Here is a 16,666-nt window from a genome sequence, read left to right on the forward strand (position 1 = left end):
ACGACCCGGGTTCCGGTGAGGCTGCCGCCCGTGAGCCCCGGTGCTCCGAGCCGAGCACCAGGCGGGCGCGCGGCCCCCGGGGCCGGGCGGCGTCTGCCGTCCCTCGCGCGCCCCCGCGGCGCCCCCTCCCGGCTCCCCGAGTGCGCCCAGCGCGCATGCCCGGGGCGGGGCGCCCAGCGGACCAGGGACGGCGCGGAGTCGGGTCCGCCCGCCAGCGCGGCCGGGAGCACCGGGGTGGTCTGCGCGGCGCGAGCCGGAGCTACGAGGAGCCGGCGCGGGTAAGCGGCGGGCGCGCGTGGGGCCGCAGGGCGCGCGGACCGGGGCCGCTGTCCAGGGTCCTGGGCCGCGCGGGGCTCGGGTTGCGGGGCGGGGGCGGCGGGGCGGGGCGCGGTGGGGCGGGGCCCCGGTGAACGGTCCCGGCCTGTGGTGTGGGCAGGCCGCCCCGCGTCCAGCCCCGCTGCCCGCCGCTTTGTTCCGCACCGCGGGTGCGGGAGGGGGCGATTCCCGCCACCGGGGGGAGGGGCCGTTTTCATTGATTCATCCCACCCGTCACACACCCAGTGTGGCACACAGTCCTGGACGTGGCCACACACGGCATTCATGCCTGGGAATCTTATTTTTGGATGAGGCCACAGGTACACACACACACACACACACACACACACACACACACACAACCATGGGCTTTGGTCATTCCATCAGATTCACACATCCGGCCACCTGTGCAACCCACCTAGTGCACCCAGTTGGGGCTACGAACTCATAGCATCAATCTGGATCCAAGTCAGCAATACTCTAATCGACATCTAATCACCATCCTGTTCTGACTTGTGCTTATGCCCTCCTGTACCCTACACCCTGGAGCAGGCTGTGACCCTGTGCACACCCTTGCTTTGTCTCTTAGCTTGCTGCTCTTCTTCAACCCACACTAGCACAAGTCTGCACACCCTTGAAGACCCATCCTTGCCCTTTGGTGGATTGGTGGATGGACAGACCGATGGCCTGGGGAATGTTTCTCAAGGAAGGCCTTTTGTTATAGACTCCTTCACCTGCGGCAGCTGCCAGGGGGATTGTTGCTGTGGGGGCACTGGGAGATGAGGGGACAGGTGGCAGAAGACTGGGATTTTTCAGTCACACTCACAAGCATGCACAAGCTTTTGTCAGTCTTGTTACCATAGCAGGAGATGTTTGCAGGTGCCTGGCAGCTCTGGCCCTGGCTGGGGGTGTAGACTGGGAAGAAATCCTAGAGGGAAAGGCAAAGCCAGGCTAGCCTTATATCTCTCCATTCACAGGGTTGCCCTACGTGTGAGCCAAACACAAGGACTTATACACACAGGCTAGCTCCCCCAAGGTGAGACTGTAAGGCATGTGGTGACAGAGGCACACAGGGACCCAGTGACCCCCGACAAGGCACAGGCCATTCTATACACATGGGGTATACCAGAGCACACCAAGGTCTTCTTGATTAGGACACAGGTCCTGGGCCCAGACTGGTCTCAGCTGGTGTCTTCCCACCAACAGTCTACTCACTCATTTGCATACCAGGTAAGCTGGCCCATTCACCTACAGGGTTATTTCAGCCTGCCACCTATACTGGATCACGCTCTCCAACTGTGAGAGGGGAGAGAGGAGAATCCTTAGGAACCGAAGGGCCAGGGACTGTGTGTACAGCAAGAAGACCTTGGGAGATGAGGGCTGACACCTGAGGTTGTTTGCTGGCTTCCACGTGTGCGTGAGGATGCCCACATTCACGCACACGCACGGAGACGAAAGAAAAGAGTCAGCGTCAGAGCGTGGACATTGATTCATAGACTGGGAAGCATCCAGGCTTTGAGCTCAGACTCAATTAATTTTGAACCCCAGTCTTCTTCCCTTTGTCTTCACGCCCTCGGTGGTCTTTCCCCCTTACTTCTGTGTCCTCATCTGTGGTAGAAGATGGCGAGGGTTCCCGTTGTGAAAGTGCTGTGCATAGAGTCCAGAAGATAAGATGAGTCTGGGTGTGCCAGATCCGGGGCTAGGCACACAGGGCTAAGGGAGCTGTGTTCCAGAGGTAATGTGGAGGGAGAGGGTGTGGGGTTCCTAGTGTCCGGAGGCTACTGAGAGCTCTTCCCAAACCAGGAAGGATCCAGCAGACCTGTGAGCACTAGACCCTTTGGAATCTGTCTCTGGGCTATTGGAGTGGCAGACGGAGGCTCCCAGAGTGGAAAGCCCACACAAAGTCACAGAGCGGGTTAGTGAGTGACTAAATTGGAGCTTTACCCACATCCAGCCAAGCCGTCCGTCCCCTGTACGGGACCCAATTCATCTCGGAAGCTGAGAACTTGGAATAGGAACTGGGACACCCAGCTCTTCTTGGGAGGTTTTGCCAAACGGGGCATGCTAACATGTGGCCATGCCTGCCCGTCAAACATTCTGCCTTCTTCTTGGGAAATAGGAGCCCGTCGCCTGCATGATAGGTGTATGGGCTCTGTATGGAGTAAGCTCTTGGGCAAAGTCACTTCCTGCTTTTATTGGCATGTGAGAAGTGTCAGAACTTGGGGGCTACGGAACTTGCATGGCAGGCTGGTGATAAGATTAAACCCACCCAGCCTCAGAGACGGGTGTCGATGTGCAGTTAGGGTCAGTGTCCAGGACACCAGAGGGCGGGTGGTGACTGTGGCTGCTTTGCCTCCTCAGGCCGTTCTATTCCTCTCCAGCTGGCTGCTGCTCTGCAGGGAGCTCGCTCAGCTTCCCAAATCTTAGTTTGCCAGAACAGCCTGGACATCAGATTTCCACATGAACACTACGAGTGTTCAGATGATGATGAGTTTGCTCCTTTATTTAAAATTGACTTAAAAGGACTAGAGAGAGTTGATGTCCATCACCCACCTAAAAAAGATTTGCATGGAGCTAGAGACTTGAAGGTCCCTGAGCCTCACTGGTGGGCCAGCCTAGCCTAATGAGTGAGTCCCAGGTCCCAGTGAGAGATCCTGTCCCAAAAAACAAGGTGGACAGCTACTGAGGAACAACACCCAAGGTTGACCTTTACTTTGTGCAAACACACACACACACACACACACACACACACACACACACACACACACCAGATTTTAAAAATAATTCGTTAGCATCGTAGGGCCAACAAGCACGTCCTAAAGGCAGATTTTTGCTGAATTTTGTCTCTGCTTGCAGCCATTTCAGACTCAGCCCCCCACCCCCAACCCCTCCTGGGAGCACAGCTGGGCTCTGACAGGCTGAGTAGATAAAAACAGGCTTTCCATGTACACAGCCTGGCCCTAACGTGAGCAGAACCATGCACACCCCTCATCGTCTCTAATTCTCACAACAGGCCCCGTGGGGAAGGAGGTGTTGAGTGAGTCGGGGTGGGGGTGGGGGGGTCAGTGAGAAGGGCCCTGCTTGAAACCTCAGAGTTCCTGAACAGTGAACTGTTTGCACCCTCCGTCCAGGCCACACACGAGAAGCAGGAGCTGGTGTGGGGAGACAGCTAAGGCTGGCTGGGTTACCAGTGTGAAAGCAGGAGGAGTGGCGACCCAAGGCACCCTCCTTCAGCGTTTGCTGACCCTTCCCGGCTGGCAGTTGTCAAGTTCCAGAGGAGGAAACAAGGAACATGGCAAACAGATCTTGGGCACTTTCTCTTCCCCATCCTCCCAGTCGCTCTGTCTCATAACATCCTTTTCCACAGTCCCAAGGACAAGATAGGTCACAAAATCGACCTGGACAATTCTTTTGTTTGGCCTTCATTGTATGTGGGGGTGGGGGGGAGAGCCAATACTTAAAATATATTTTAAGAAATCCATATTTGTGACTTTACTCAGTGAATTAAGGGACCTGGCCGCAGAACTTCCACACACACTTCCTGCTTTAAACACAGTGGTGTTTACTCAGTACCTCAGGATGAGCCCCCAACCTCTCCTTTCCCAAGGCCTTTCATGTTTGGCTGCTACTACCTCTTCCTCCCATGTCTTCTCTCTCTGATTCCAGCTCTACTCCGGCCTTCTCATGGGTGGCTCAGAAGTTAGGGGCCTTCCTTGGCCACACGTCCAGACCAGCTTCCCAGTCCTTTGTCCTCACAGCATCTCATATCAGAAATGAGATCATTTCTTTACCGCTAGCATAGTGCCCTCTCCTCACTCTTGTCTGTATCGGAGTTCAGGGACCACCCATTCTACAGCACTTATCCCCAACACGAGGAGCTTGCATGGGTGTCCAGCACGTGCTATGTTAGCAGGTGCACCCTCCTTTGCCTCAGCAACTCCTCCCAGTCTCCTGCACTTGGGGGTACTGGGATCTCTCTTGCTTCTGGGTCTTTAGTCTTTCCCTTGTGCTATTCCAATAGTTCCATCCATGGGCAAAAGAAATCTGGCTAGGGGTGGTAGGAAGGGGGCATGGAAACTAGTAGGCCCGGAAGACTTCCTGGAGGAAGGAATATATAAACTGAGCACTAAAATTTGATAAGATGCCAACCGCAGAGGTTGTGTGAGGGCCGAGACGGGAGGGAACTCCAAGCCATGGCTGTGCACAAAGCAGTCACATGGTGTGTGTGCAAGTGAGCGCATGCGTGTGTGCACACACATGCACTTGGGTATAAAGGGGATAATAAAAGATAAATACCTACAAAGGAAGGAAGTGATATTTGGGACTTAGAAGCACGTTAAGGAGATGGACTGGCCCTCCCAGAGAACCATTTCACTTCCCTATTTTTTCAAAAAAGTGCAGCCATGCAAAACGTAGTGAGAGCCCCAGCCTCCCCCTCCTAAAGTCCAAGTCTCCATCACCCGTTTGTCAGACTAGTACTTAGCAATCTGCTGTGCTGAAAGTGTGTGACACACCGGATGTCCCCTGACAGTGACCATAAATGGCAGGGTTCCTTGTCTAGGGATCCACAGGATGATGCTGTTGTCTTGCTGCTTTCTTAGAGTGCTGAGATGGAACCCAGGACCCCGCACACGCCGGCAATCACTCTACCACCGAGCCATGAGAGCATGGCTCTTTGTCAGTTATTTTAGAGTGAACACCTCACCTTCTGTTTGCTTCTTAAAAGGTGATGTAGTGCTGTAGGGATGGCTTATCAGTTAAGAACACTGACTGCGGGGTTGGGGATTTAGCTCAGTGGTAGAGCGCTTGCCTAGGAAGCGCAAGGCCCTGGGTTCGGTCCCCAGCTCCGAAAAAAAAGAACACTGACTGCTCTTGCAAGAGACCCCTGTTCGGTTCCCGGCACCCATTGTTACAACACCTGCAATTCCAGCTGCAAGGGGATCTGACGCCTCTGGCCTCCTCTGTATGAATGCGCACATGCCTTTATGGAGACAAACACCTACATGTAATTTAAAATAAGCATTCTTTAAAGACTTATTTATTTTATGTATACGAGTACACTATCACTGTCTTCAGACACACCACAAGAGGGCTCCAGATCCCACTACAGATGGTTGTGAGCCACCATGTGGCTACTGGGAATTGAACTCAAGACCTCTGGAAGAGCAGTCAGTGTTCTTAACCGCTGAGCCATCTCTCCAGCCCCTAAAGTAAGCTTTTTTAAAATGGACTCAGACAGGATGCTATACTACCAATAGCATTTCAAGTGTCCTGAGACTCCTGATTGCCTCAAAAAACCACAGGAAGCTGCTGTCCCATATGGTTTGGGACTGTACTAAATACACCTCATGATATTCAAGCCACCACAAGACCACTAACAGCCCATGCTTCTCAGGACACATAGCCATTGTTACAGCACATGTACCGTGTTCACCTGCAACCCGGATTCACACACCACCAAGGGCACGTGAAGAGGAGGCTGTTCCACACTCTGATCCCTGGTCTCACTTTAAAGAGGCCGTCACAATGACAGTTTCATGAGATTTTTTATCTTGGAATTGTCTGGCTGTAAATAATCCCACGAACTCGTGCGTGGTTTTCCTTGGCCACACGCTTAGAATCCCTGGTTATTCCTTACGTGTCTTTGCTTGCTCACCTGATCGTGGGCATCTCTCCTCATCACTCTACATGTTCCAGCGTCCGTGGCGGTCCATGCGAGTGTCTCACACACCCTCACCTCTTCCTGATTTTCCCACCACCAGGTGCTCTCCTGTGCCCTGTGTGCCAGCAGTGTGTGTGTGAAGGAAGGGAGCGAGCTGGCTAAAACACGATGCGTCTTGTGGATGTGTGTGGAGATGTATAAATGCCCTCCCTAAAAGATCACAACTGATTTAATTTCCCAACAAGAGTGAGAAGGGTCGGGGTTGGGGATTTAGCTCAGTGGTAGAGCGCTTGCCTAGGAAGCGCAAGGCCCTGGGTTCTGTCCCCAGCTCCGGGGGAAAAAAAAAAAAAAGAACAACAAGAGTGAGAAGGGTCTGGGTCGAGGAGTAATATCTCTAGGTGTTCGAAGGGTGGTTCAGTCCTTCACAGAGCTGATGTGGACCAGGAATTGACTTTCCATGTGTGTGCTGGTCTTTCTTGACTCTGATGCGTGGATGAAAATAACAAAGTCCCCATTGCTTTAGAAGCGTGTGTGTGTGTGTGTGTGTGTGTGTGTGTGTGTGTGCATGTGGGTGTGTATCTCTGTGTGTGTCTGTGCATGTGGGTGTGGGTGTGTCTCTGTGTGTGTGTCTATGTATGTGTTTATGAGTACCTCTGTGTGTCCGTATGTGCCTGTGTCAGTATGTGTGGGTGTGTCTGTGTGGGTGTGTATCTCTCTTGTGTCTGTGAGTCTGTGTGTATATGTCTCTGTGTGCATGCCTGTGTGTATGCATCTGTGTAGTGTATGTGAATGTGTGTGTCTGTGTGCATCTGTGTGTCTGTGTGTGTGGTTTATGATTTGTTTTGAGGCCAGGTCTTGCTATAGAGCCCAGGCTGGCCTCAAACTCAAGCTCCTGCTTTTGTTGCCAAACACTAGGATTAGAGGCGTGCCCCACCGTGGAGCTAGCATTCAGCGAATATATATCTACGACGAATCTAGCAGCCACAGCATTCTGGATTTAAATTCAGTAAAACAAAACTGGGTGTGGTGTCCTTAGTCCCAGCACTGAGGAGAGAGAGGCAGGCTGATCTCTGAGAATTTGAGGCCAGCGTGGTCTACATATCAAATTCCAAGTGAAGCACACAGTCTACACATGAGTCCCTATCTCAAAATGACAACAACAACAGCAGCAACACCCAAAGTGGATGTAGAGGGACAGCCAGGATTGGAGATGGCTATTTTATACAGGATAGGCCAGGAAAGATCTCAGAGAGTAGACCATGCGGATACCTGCAGGGAAATGGTCAAGGAGCCACGAGGTAGCCCACTGAGCTAAAATAACATACAGAGAAGGGAGGATAGTAGGAGGGTGAGAGGAGGCAAGAGAACCAGCAAATGGGGGGTCTTATAGCCAGGTCCTAGATAGGTTTTGAAGGCAGATTCATTTTATTTTGCTGATGGGTGGTTCAGGGTGTGTGAAAGCCAAAAGAGACTCAAGAGCAGTAGTTCTCAGCCTTCTTGGTGCTCTGATCTTTTAATACAGTTCCTCATGCTGGGGTGACCTGCCAACCATGAAACTATTTTCACTGCTACCTCATAACTGTAATTTTGCTACCGTTATGAATCGCAGTGTAAATATCTGAAATGCAGGATACTCGATATGTAACATTAAGAGAGTCACAACCCACAGATTGAACACCGCTGCTCTAGAGATTCTGGCCTGAGCATGGGTGAGATGGTCTGGACACAGGTAAGAGGCAATCGCCAGCTATGCCCATTCTGGCTGCTTCGTGAATAATTAGTTTTTCCTAGGCCCGGCTGCCTGCAGGACCCTCTTCTCAAATGCTCCCCAGGTATCACGAATTCAGCTCACCCTAAACAGAGTTCCCTCCCCTCCCAGATCTCCAGCCCAGCACTGTTACGCTGTAATCCCTACCTACCCAGTATTCTGCAGACCATGCAACATGCAACATGCACACACACACACGCACATGCACACACACACACACACACACACCATCACTACAGCCAGTTAACGGTTCTTCAGCTCTCATTTCTGCCTTCAGGGTGGTATCCCACCTAGATCACTCAGGGTAGCTGGCCAGGGCCCATTGTATAGAAGGGGCTCTGAGAAGGAGTGAGGCATCGCTCATGAGAGTCTGACTGACTGGCCTCCTGCTGGGTCTTGGCCAACTTCTCTCTCCTTTCAGCCCCATTGCCACACTATCTCAGAGCAGTCTTTGAAAGCACACAACCATGTCCTTTCCCTGACAGACCATTCACAGCTCCCCAGGGCCTACACAGACATAAACCAGTGGCCTACAGACATGTTTTCTTTGGCTCACATCGTGTTTGGGGTTTTTATTTAAATCTTGAATTAGTTAGCATATTTTACATCAAAGTCCAGCTTTCTCACTCTTCCAAAGACACTAGGAAAGCTCCTACAGTTCCCAGGTTTCATTTCTCTGGGGCGGCACTCGGCCCCTCTTGGAAAAGCTGTGTCCTCTGTCATTTGCCATGGTCACACTACTCCCTCTGTGTCCCTCACACAAATGACCCATCTGGCCCAGTGACACTAAAAGTTTTCAGCCACTGGGGTTTTTTTTTTTGTTTTGTTTTGTTTTTTGGGTTTTTTGTTTTTTGTTTTTTGTTTTTTGTTTTTTTTTTTGGAGCTGGGGACTGAACCCAGGGCCTTGCGTTTGCTAGGCAAGTGCTCTACCACTGAGCTAAATCCCCAACCCTCAGCCACTGGGTTTGAAGACAAATACATCACATTTAGAAGCATGAGCTGAGGCTGACGGAGTAAGGAAATGACAGTGAAGTTTAAAAGTCAGATCATAGCCACTGTGTGTCTGTCCATCTGTCAGTCTGTCTGTCAGGGTTTGGTCTTACTGAAGCTTGACTTCAAACGAGAATATCTCCTGCCTCTGTATTCCAAGTGCTGGGAGTATTGGCTTCTTTTTTTTTTTTTTTTTTTTTTTTTTGGTTCTTTTTTTCGGAGCTGGGGACCGAACCCAGGGCCTTGAGCTTCCTAGGCAAGCGCTCTACCACTGAGCTAAATCCCCAACCCCGAGTATTGGCTTCTTAGAAAGCTATTAGGTGTGATGAAGCAGGGGAGGGATAGGATTGGGTTTATATTTTTAGCTGAGACCTTCTCGACAAGGGGACCAGATGTGGACAAAGAATCCAGTGAGGAACCTGGACAGACTGAGTTGTCCCCCGTGGAGTGTCTCCTAAGCCTGAGTCTGTTCTCTCTGTTTCAGAACCAGACAACTGTCTTGAACTCAAACATGGCTGTGAGGGTAGATGGTCAGTCCTAAAGACCCAGCCTGGCCTCACCTGCTTCAGAGGGACTCCAGCCCCCTGTGATCCCTCTGCTCCCCACAGGATGGGAGCCTGGGCACTGGAGGCCCGGTCATGAGGGACCGATGCTCCTCTCCAAAGGCCATTCCTGCACCCCCAAGGCATATCCTGGACCAAAGCCTAGGCATGGACTCCAGACACAGCAGCTCGAGTGGGGCTGGGGAAGGGGCCTCCTGTGCTGAGAAGCCTGTTGGGAGCTTAGCCTGCAGCCCTCTCCCAGAGACAGTGAGGGCACATGGAGCCTTGACCTCAGAAGCCTCTGAAACAACTTTGTTTGGGAAACCGGAGCCCATGTCCTCAGTAGAAGCTCCCTCAGCCGCAGAGGTCAGAAATCCTTCGTCCTCGGAGAAAATGGATTCCAACTCCTTGAAGCAGGAAGATTCTACTTCCTCAAGAAAAGAAGGGGCTGGGTCCTTGAGAAAGGAGGAGTCCATGCTGGTGGGAAAGACAGAGCCTCTGATCTGTGGAAAAGGGGCATCTGAGACCGGGGTAAGGGTGGAATGCTCAGCTCCAAAGAAGGAGGAGTCTGGGTCCTTGGGAACAGTAGACACGGCATGTTCCAGCAAAGTGGATATAGTGCCCCCAGGAGGGGAAAATGCTGGGTCTTTAAGAAAGGTAGAGACTATAGCCTCAGGCAAAATGGATCCAAGAAAGGAGAACCTCATGTATTCCAGAAGAGAGTACCCTGAATCCACAGGAGAGGGAGATCTTGTGTCTCCGAGGGGAAACGACATGAAACCCCCAGATAAGGCAGACCCTGGGTTCTCTGGAGAGCTACCCCCAGGATCATCAGGCAAGACAAAACACGTATCCTCAGTCGCCGTTGCTCCCGTGACCTCTGAAAATGTGAACCCTGCATCCTCGGGGATAACAGATCCTGTAGCTTCGGGGGATACAGAAACGTTGTCCTCAGGCAAAGGGGACCCCCGGTTTCTTGGGAAGAAAGAGCCTGTCTCCACAGGAGAGAGTGGGCCTGTGTCTGTGAGAATGGCAGAACCAGTGTCTGCGGGACAGCCGGAAGGTATGGTTCCAGCAAAGAAAGATCCTACATCTGCTAACAGCACAGGACCTTCAGGCAGAGTGGACTCTGTTTCCTTAAGAAATTCGGAACTTGTGTCCCCAGTGAAACCAGAACACTTGTCTTCTGGGCAGGCAGAACGTGTGTCCTTGGTAAAAACAGAGACCTTATTCTCAGGAAAAGAAGATCCAAGGTCTTCTGGAAGGGTGGAAACGACTGTCACAGGAAACATAAAAACATTTCAAAAGGGCAATCCTGAGTCTTCAGGAAAAACAGATCCTGTGTCTTCTTTTAGTTCAGGAGATGCCGGGTCTCTGGGGACATTGGGGTCCCTGTCTGCTGCAAAAACTGAAACAGTGACTGAGGGAAAAGGAGACCCACAGTCCTTGGAGAAGGCAAGTCCCACAGCCTCAGAAAAGGCTGATCCCCTGGCTTTATGCAAGGAGAGCTCTGCAAGCCAGGGAAAGGCAGAAACTGTTCCCTCTGGAGAAGTGGGCTCCACGACTTTAGGGAAAACGGCCTCAACGAGTTCAGGAAAAACGGCTTTGGTGTCCCCAGGGAAGGTGGATCTCACCGCCTCAGAAAGAGCCGAAGGCGTTCCAGAGCTGAGAGCCCCAGAGAAAGGGAATCCTGGGAACTCCACACGGGTAGACACCACAGAGCCAAAATCTGGGGTCAAAGTGGTGACCCAGCTTCCAGGTGCCACATCCCCAGGAAAGGTGGAAGCTCCGTCTTTGCAAAAAGAGCAGCCACAACCGTCTGAGAAGACTGATCCCTCCGGAAAAGTCGACCCCACGGCGTCTGTGGAGCCTGTGTCCCTGGGGAAGGCTGACTCTGCATCTACATCTCCATCTCCTAGAAAAGCAGAGTCTCAGACTTCAGCAAAGACTGTCCCTCAGGCTCCAGACAAGGCCACGTCCGCTTTCAGGCAATCAGATGGTACACCCTACAGCTCAGCCCAGCCCCGGAGAGATACCAGGAGCATCGGGGCCCTGCCAGAGCCGGAACCCTCTGCCAGCACCAGCCAGAAAGACCTAGCCGCAGTGGCAGCTCAGAAGAGCCCCAGCGCGGAGGGTGCAGCGCCCCCGCCAGGGCCACGGACTCGCGACAACTTCACCAAGGCGCCGTCGTGGGACGCGGGAGCGCCACCGCCGCGCGAGGACGCGGGCACGCAGGCTGGCGCGCAGGCCTGCGTCTCGGTGGCGGTGAGCCCCATGTCTCCGCAGGACGGCGCGGTCGGCCCGGCCTTCAGCTTCCAGGCGGCGACGCGCGCGCCCAGCCCCGCGCCCAGGCCGCCATCGCGCCGGGACGCGGGCCTGCAAGTGTCGCTGGGAGCCGCCGAGACGCGCTCGGTGGCCACGGGGCCCATGACTCCGCAGGCCGCAGCGCCGCCCGCCGCGCCTCCCGTCTTCCCCGAGGTGCGGGTGCGGCCAGGCTCGGTGTTGGCCGCCGCCATGGCGCCCCAGGAGGCTGCCGAACCGGTGCGCGACGTGAGCTGGGACGAGAAGGGCATGACGTGGGAAGTGTACGGTGCCTCCATGGAGGTGGAGGTGCTGGGCATGGCCATCCAGAAGCATTTGGAGCGTCAGATCGAGGAGCACGGCCGCCAAGGGGCGCCGGCGCCGCCGCCCGCCGTCCGTGCGGGCCCAGGCCGTGCAGGCTCTGTGCGCACCGCGCCAGCCGAGGGCGCCGCTAAGCGCCCGCCAGGCCTCTTCCGCGCGCTGCTGCAGAGTGTGCGCCGGCCGCGGTGCTGCTCGCGGGCGGGACCCACAGCCGAGTGATCTGTTCCCGTTTTTGTAGGCCCGGGTTTCCAACCTTCTCAGGCTCCCATTCTTGATGTCTGGCCCTTGAAAGCTATGTCCCACCCCTAAGTGCGTCACGCCTCCGAGGAGTGAGCAGCCTTTAGGGACTTCTTTCCAATCCCTCCTTTCTTTCCCAAACACTGACAAAACCACCCTTATCCAGTCCCTTTGTGGCCACGAGCCCACACACCCAGCCCTGACAACTCCACCCTGGTGCCCTCACAGCCTTTCGCTCCACTCTCGCGGGAACTACTGGGAGAGCACAGGGACCTGCTCCCACCCTTCCACCCTAGAGTTGAGGCAGGCTCCTGAGACGGCCAGACTGGTGCTTTGAGGCTTCCAGTGGGCCATGTCCCCAGAATGGGGAAAGACTGCATGCAGATCTTTAAGTGTTCTTTCACGTGTGCCAGAATTGATATAAGGCCACCAGAAAGGCAGGCTCTGAATAGGAGTCTCGGGGGAGGGAGGGGGGCAGTGAGTCTCTGAGCAGTGAGGGGTCTCCACATGGTGCTGGCCCCATGGCCAGGGCATCTGTTGCATGCTGTTGGTAATCTTACCCCCATCCCTGTCTCTCCCTACCTAGCCCAGTGCCCTAGCCCTATTTCCTCCCCCTACCCAGTCACTATGCACAGTTCCCATAGAGGCCAAAGGCTAGGAGTGCCCTGGGACTCAACAGAGGATAGTCATGGAAAGGCCAGAGGGTCTTAGACAGGACTGAAGGTCATTGTAAGGCTCATAGAAGGTCTCAGGCCATCGATCACCTGGGTGACAGCTGGTCTTGGGTATTGGGAACAAGATGGAGGGCCCATTTGACATTCACAGCTGTCTTTTAAAGGTTCCTCTCTTATCCCTCTCCCCACACCACCCACAATGCTGTGAGACCCACATTCCTTGTAACCACTGAGTGTCCTGGTCCGTAAGCCTCTAGCCTCAGTTTTTGGCTACTAACTGTCACAGTATACATTGGTAATAAAACCTTTCCCCAACTCTCGTCTATGATCGAAAGTAGGAAGCAAAGCAAGGCATATATTATATTTAGGGGAGGGCAGACGGTACGGTTTGAGCTTGAAGAATGAGGGTCTCCATCACAGATCTGTGGTGTCCAGGCCAGGGTTGGTGAAGGACAGCTCCCTCTGCTGCTGTCCACTTGTGCCTGCTGACCTTCCTGAGAGCGCTGCAGTCAGGGGCTCTGAGTCAGACTCAGGAGGGTTGTGTGGAAGATCCTTCCTCTGCAGAGACAAGGAGGGAAGGGTAAAGATGGGGCTCTTGCCCCAGACCCTAGGACAGCTGATGGCTCCTCAGCTGGGGTTTCTCTGAGGCTCACTCTGCTGTGTCCCAGAGGCAGAAGTGGCCAAGGGTGGTATACAGGTGGCGTGGCCCTAGGGGGTCATCTGTGGCCTTTGCCTAACCCCAACAACACAGTGTTTTGGCATTCTGCCCAGTCATAGGCCAAAAAGCAACTTTGTCACAGTTCCAGCCGCCTGTACCCTAAAGTAGGCCAGGTGTTGGGCAAGGTCCCTCCATTCCCTGGCATAGCCGTGGAGCCCCTGCTGAGAGAGGTGGAGACTGCTCAGCCGTTCTTGTGGATGTCCATGGTACAATACGGATCCTGCTTGAATCTGGCATCTTCCATCTATTCTAGAAATGTCACCCACGGTTACACCTGCACCTGATCACGGCACTCACACATCTCTGCTGTCCGTCCTCTTGCCCTTCCCTTGTGACATTAGACACACAGCCCACCATCCCCACATTCCTCCTCACAGATGCACCTTCCTGTGAGAGAGCTAGGTGAGTCCACAGCAGTGACTGTGCCCCTTCTCCACAGGGTCAGAGTCCTGAGCCACCCCTACCTTTCCCCAGATACTATAAGGGCTTTTTCCAACCCGGAAATGTCGCTATCCCTGGTAAACAGTGGAGTACCCGCAAGCCCTGAGGGGTTAGTCGTTCCGTTGGTACAGACCCTGAACCCAAAGCAGCTGGTATAGCACTAAATAGTGTAATCTCTACCAAAGCCCAGAGACCTGACTCCACTTTTGCCCTGCAGGTTGCCTCAAGCCTTCAGCCTCTGAGCATCTGCACCCATGCTACTTGGTCGGCAAGGGGGCTTGGGTGGTCTCTGGGTTGCTCACAACGTTAACAGAGCCCTTATAGGTCGTGCCACTCAGGGATTGCTAGAAGAACCTCTCTCTGTCCCCCAGCCAGTCTGTCACACTCCTCTAACTCCTCTCTCAGAAGCCCTGTTCTTTCCCAGCTCAAAGGGCAGTCAGGAACCTCTAACTCTACTCTTGGGGATAGGAGGCCCACATTGCCCTTCTCTGGGCCCTGACATTTTTTGCCTCAGTTGTGTCAAAGAGATTCACTAGGGTTTGGGGGGTTTTGTTTTATTTTGCCTCTAACCATCTTCACACGGAGATGAGCCACACAGGGCCTGACTGGCTGCCCATGATCCCCATTCCTGAGAGCCAATCTAGAGGAGGTCTCTATGTCAGTCTTTGTATTATGATACATCTGGGCTCTTGTATGAGCCCAAAAGAAGCTTCCATTAGCCTGATCCATCCAAGAGATGAGTCCTCTAAGCAGGCAGTGGTGGTGCACACCTTTAATCCCAGTATTCGGGAGGCAAAGGCAGGCAGACCTTGGAATTTCAGGCCAGCCTGGTCTACAGAGAGAATTCCAGGACAGCCAGAGCCACACAGAGAAACTGTCTCAAAAAAAATTTAAAAGAAAAAAAGAAAGAAAGAAGGAAGGAAGGAAGGAAGGAAGGAAGGAAGGAAGGAAGGAAGGAAGGAAGGAGAGGCCTCAAGAAAAAATAAAGATGGTGACCTGAGAGTTGGCGGGTCCTGTGGGGTGAAGGGCCCAAAGAATAGGGTGCTGTGACAGTACAAACACCACTTCTTTCCAAGAAGGGAATTATTGCAGCTGATGGAGCCCAAAGCCATCACTTCCTGTGAGAGGAGGGGGAGCGCTCTAGAGAGACCCTCACTGAGTCCGTGAGTCTCCATTCCTCCTATACATTGAGGTTGCCTGGAGAGTCAGGCAAGCCAACACACCTCAAGAGGCCGAGACAGGAGACTTGAAACTTTGAGATTGGGCTAGGCTACAGAGTAAGGCCCCATCACAAAACAGAACCCCCCAAAACAAAGCAAAAGCCCCATCAAGAAGCTGGAGTCCCCTGGAGAGCTTTGAGAGCATGCCCTTGCCTGATCTACCCTAGGCCATCTTTTACGACTCCTCAGGCATTTCTAAAAAAGGGCTCAAGTTGTGTGCGTGTGACCCATCTACCAACCATCTAACCAACTAACCTAGTTAATGAATAGTGGCGCTGTCGTTTGGTTATTTATCGAGCTTCCTTCCTCTCCTTGGCTACCTTTGCTTGCGTCCAGACTTCTTTCCCACCTAATCTACCAGCGTTTGTACAGAGGTCCTGGCTACATGTGTTGGGCCAGGGCTTTTCCTTCCCTTGTTCTGTTGCTGCTGCCTGACCCCCAGAGGCTCAGCAAGTGCTCTATCATGACACTACACGCGCGCTGTGGCTTAATCCCCATGCCAGCCTTGCAGAGCCTGTGGTTTTTGTTTTGTTTTTTTTGTTTTTGTTTTTTGTTTTTTTGTTTTTGTTTTTTCTTTTCTTTTCTTTTTTTCGGAGCTGGGGACCAAACCCAGGGCCTTGCGCTTGCTAGGCTACCACTGAGCTAAATCCCCAACCCCAGAGCCTGTGTTTTGATGATCATTTCCAGATGAAGAGAACTGAGAGCGAAAAGCAAGCAACCCACTAAGGTGGGACACATTACAGTGGGACAGTGTTGGGCCTCACTCACCCTGAATCCCACATCTCCTGAGAAGAGTCTCAGCTCAGAAGCCCCAGGTACCAACCCATCCCACATCTTGCCTTGAATTCCTTACTGTCCGTGTCCAAGTCCACAGAGTTCTCGTCTAGGGAATTGAGGCTATAGAAAGAATGGTTGGATTTAGATTGTTAGCAAGCTGATCCAGCCCTCCCAGTCTGTGGCCTTGCCACCACCATCACCACCATCACCATCAACCTTATCACCATCAGCAGCATCAGCACCATCACCACCATCCTCCTCCTCACCACCTCTGTCTCCTCCACAAACCTCTAATCTGGTAGTGAGAGATACAACTCACCTGTGATAGTCCAAGTCACTGGAGGAGTGGCACTCCAATCCCAGGTCCTTGGTGGGGAGGTCCAGCATGGGGTTGGCCCTAGGGAGAAAGTTTGGTCAAGCAACCATGACCCTCAGCCATCTTACAAGGTTTCTTGTTCCCCTTTGACCCCTGCTCACCGATCAGTGTTGTACACGTTAGTCCCTGGGATAGCAGCAGCTGGGGTCATCGTCTCTATTGGTGTCTTCCGGGCCTCTTTGCCAGCCTTCATAGCTCGAAGCTTCCGGTGGTAGCTGTTGAGCAGGGAGGAAGTCACATTTGCAACATACTGGCCCAGTGCCTAGTGGGGGCCCCCTCAATGGTGGCTTCACAAGGATCCTGGCTGGTGATAATTTTAGTTGC

The 16,666-nt window shown here is 53.3% G+C and overlaps 2 protein-coding genes across 4 annotated transcripts in view; one reads left to right on the forward strand and one right to left on the reverse strand.

Moving 5' to 3' along the window:
* Window positions 1-175: 175 nt before the first annotated feature.
* Gprin1 (G protein-regulated inducer of neurite outgrowth 1) lies at window positions 176-13,125 on the forward strand. The gene is made up of 2 exons (NM_001400700.1): window positions 176-278; window positions 9,220-13,125. Exon 2 carries the CDS (start codon window positions 9,374-9,376, stop codon window positions 12,116-12,118), a length of 2,745 nt encoding a protein of 914 aa, NP_001387629.1. The 5' UTR covers window positions 176-278; window positions 9,220-9,373; the 3' UTR covers window positions 12,119-13,125.
* Window positions 13,126-13,145: 20 nt separating this feature from the next.
* Window positions 13,146-16,666, reverse strand: part of Cdhr2 (cadherin-related family member 2) — a 35,720-nt gene continuing 32,199 nt past the window's right edge. For all 3 annotated transcript variants that reach the window (NM_001427596.1, XM_039096513.2, XM_039096512.2), the window contains 4 exons: window positions 16,444-16,557; window positions 16,286-16,363; window positions 16,029-16,086; window positions 13,146-13,368 (listed from right to left, as the gene is read on the reverse strand). In NM_001427596.1, the coding sequence (NP_001414525.1) occupies window positions 13,225-13,368; window positions 16,029-16,086; window positions 16,286-16,363; window positions 16,444-16,557 (394 nt within the window). In that variant the 3' untranslated portion in view covers window positions 13,146-13,224. The remainder of the gene's footprint in view (window positions 13,369-16,028; window positions 16,087-16,285; window positions 16,364-16,443; window positions 16,558-16,666) is intronic.

Source organism: Rattus norvegicus, chromosome 17 (assembly GCF_036323735.1).
Source record: "Rattus norvegicus strain BN/NHsdMcwi chromosome 17, GRCr8, whole genome shotgun sequence".
NCBI lineage: Eukaryota > Metazoa > Chordata > Mammalia > Rodentia > Muridae > Rattus > Rattus norvegicus.

Bases quoted from the DNA above. Each gene is read 5' to 3' on its own strand.
- Gprin1 (NM_001400700.1), top strand. From the start codon at position 9,374: ATGAGGGACCGATGCTCCTCTCCAAAGGCCATTCCTGCACCCCCAAGG.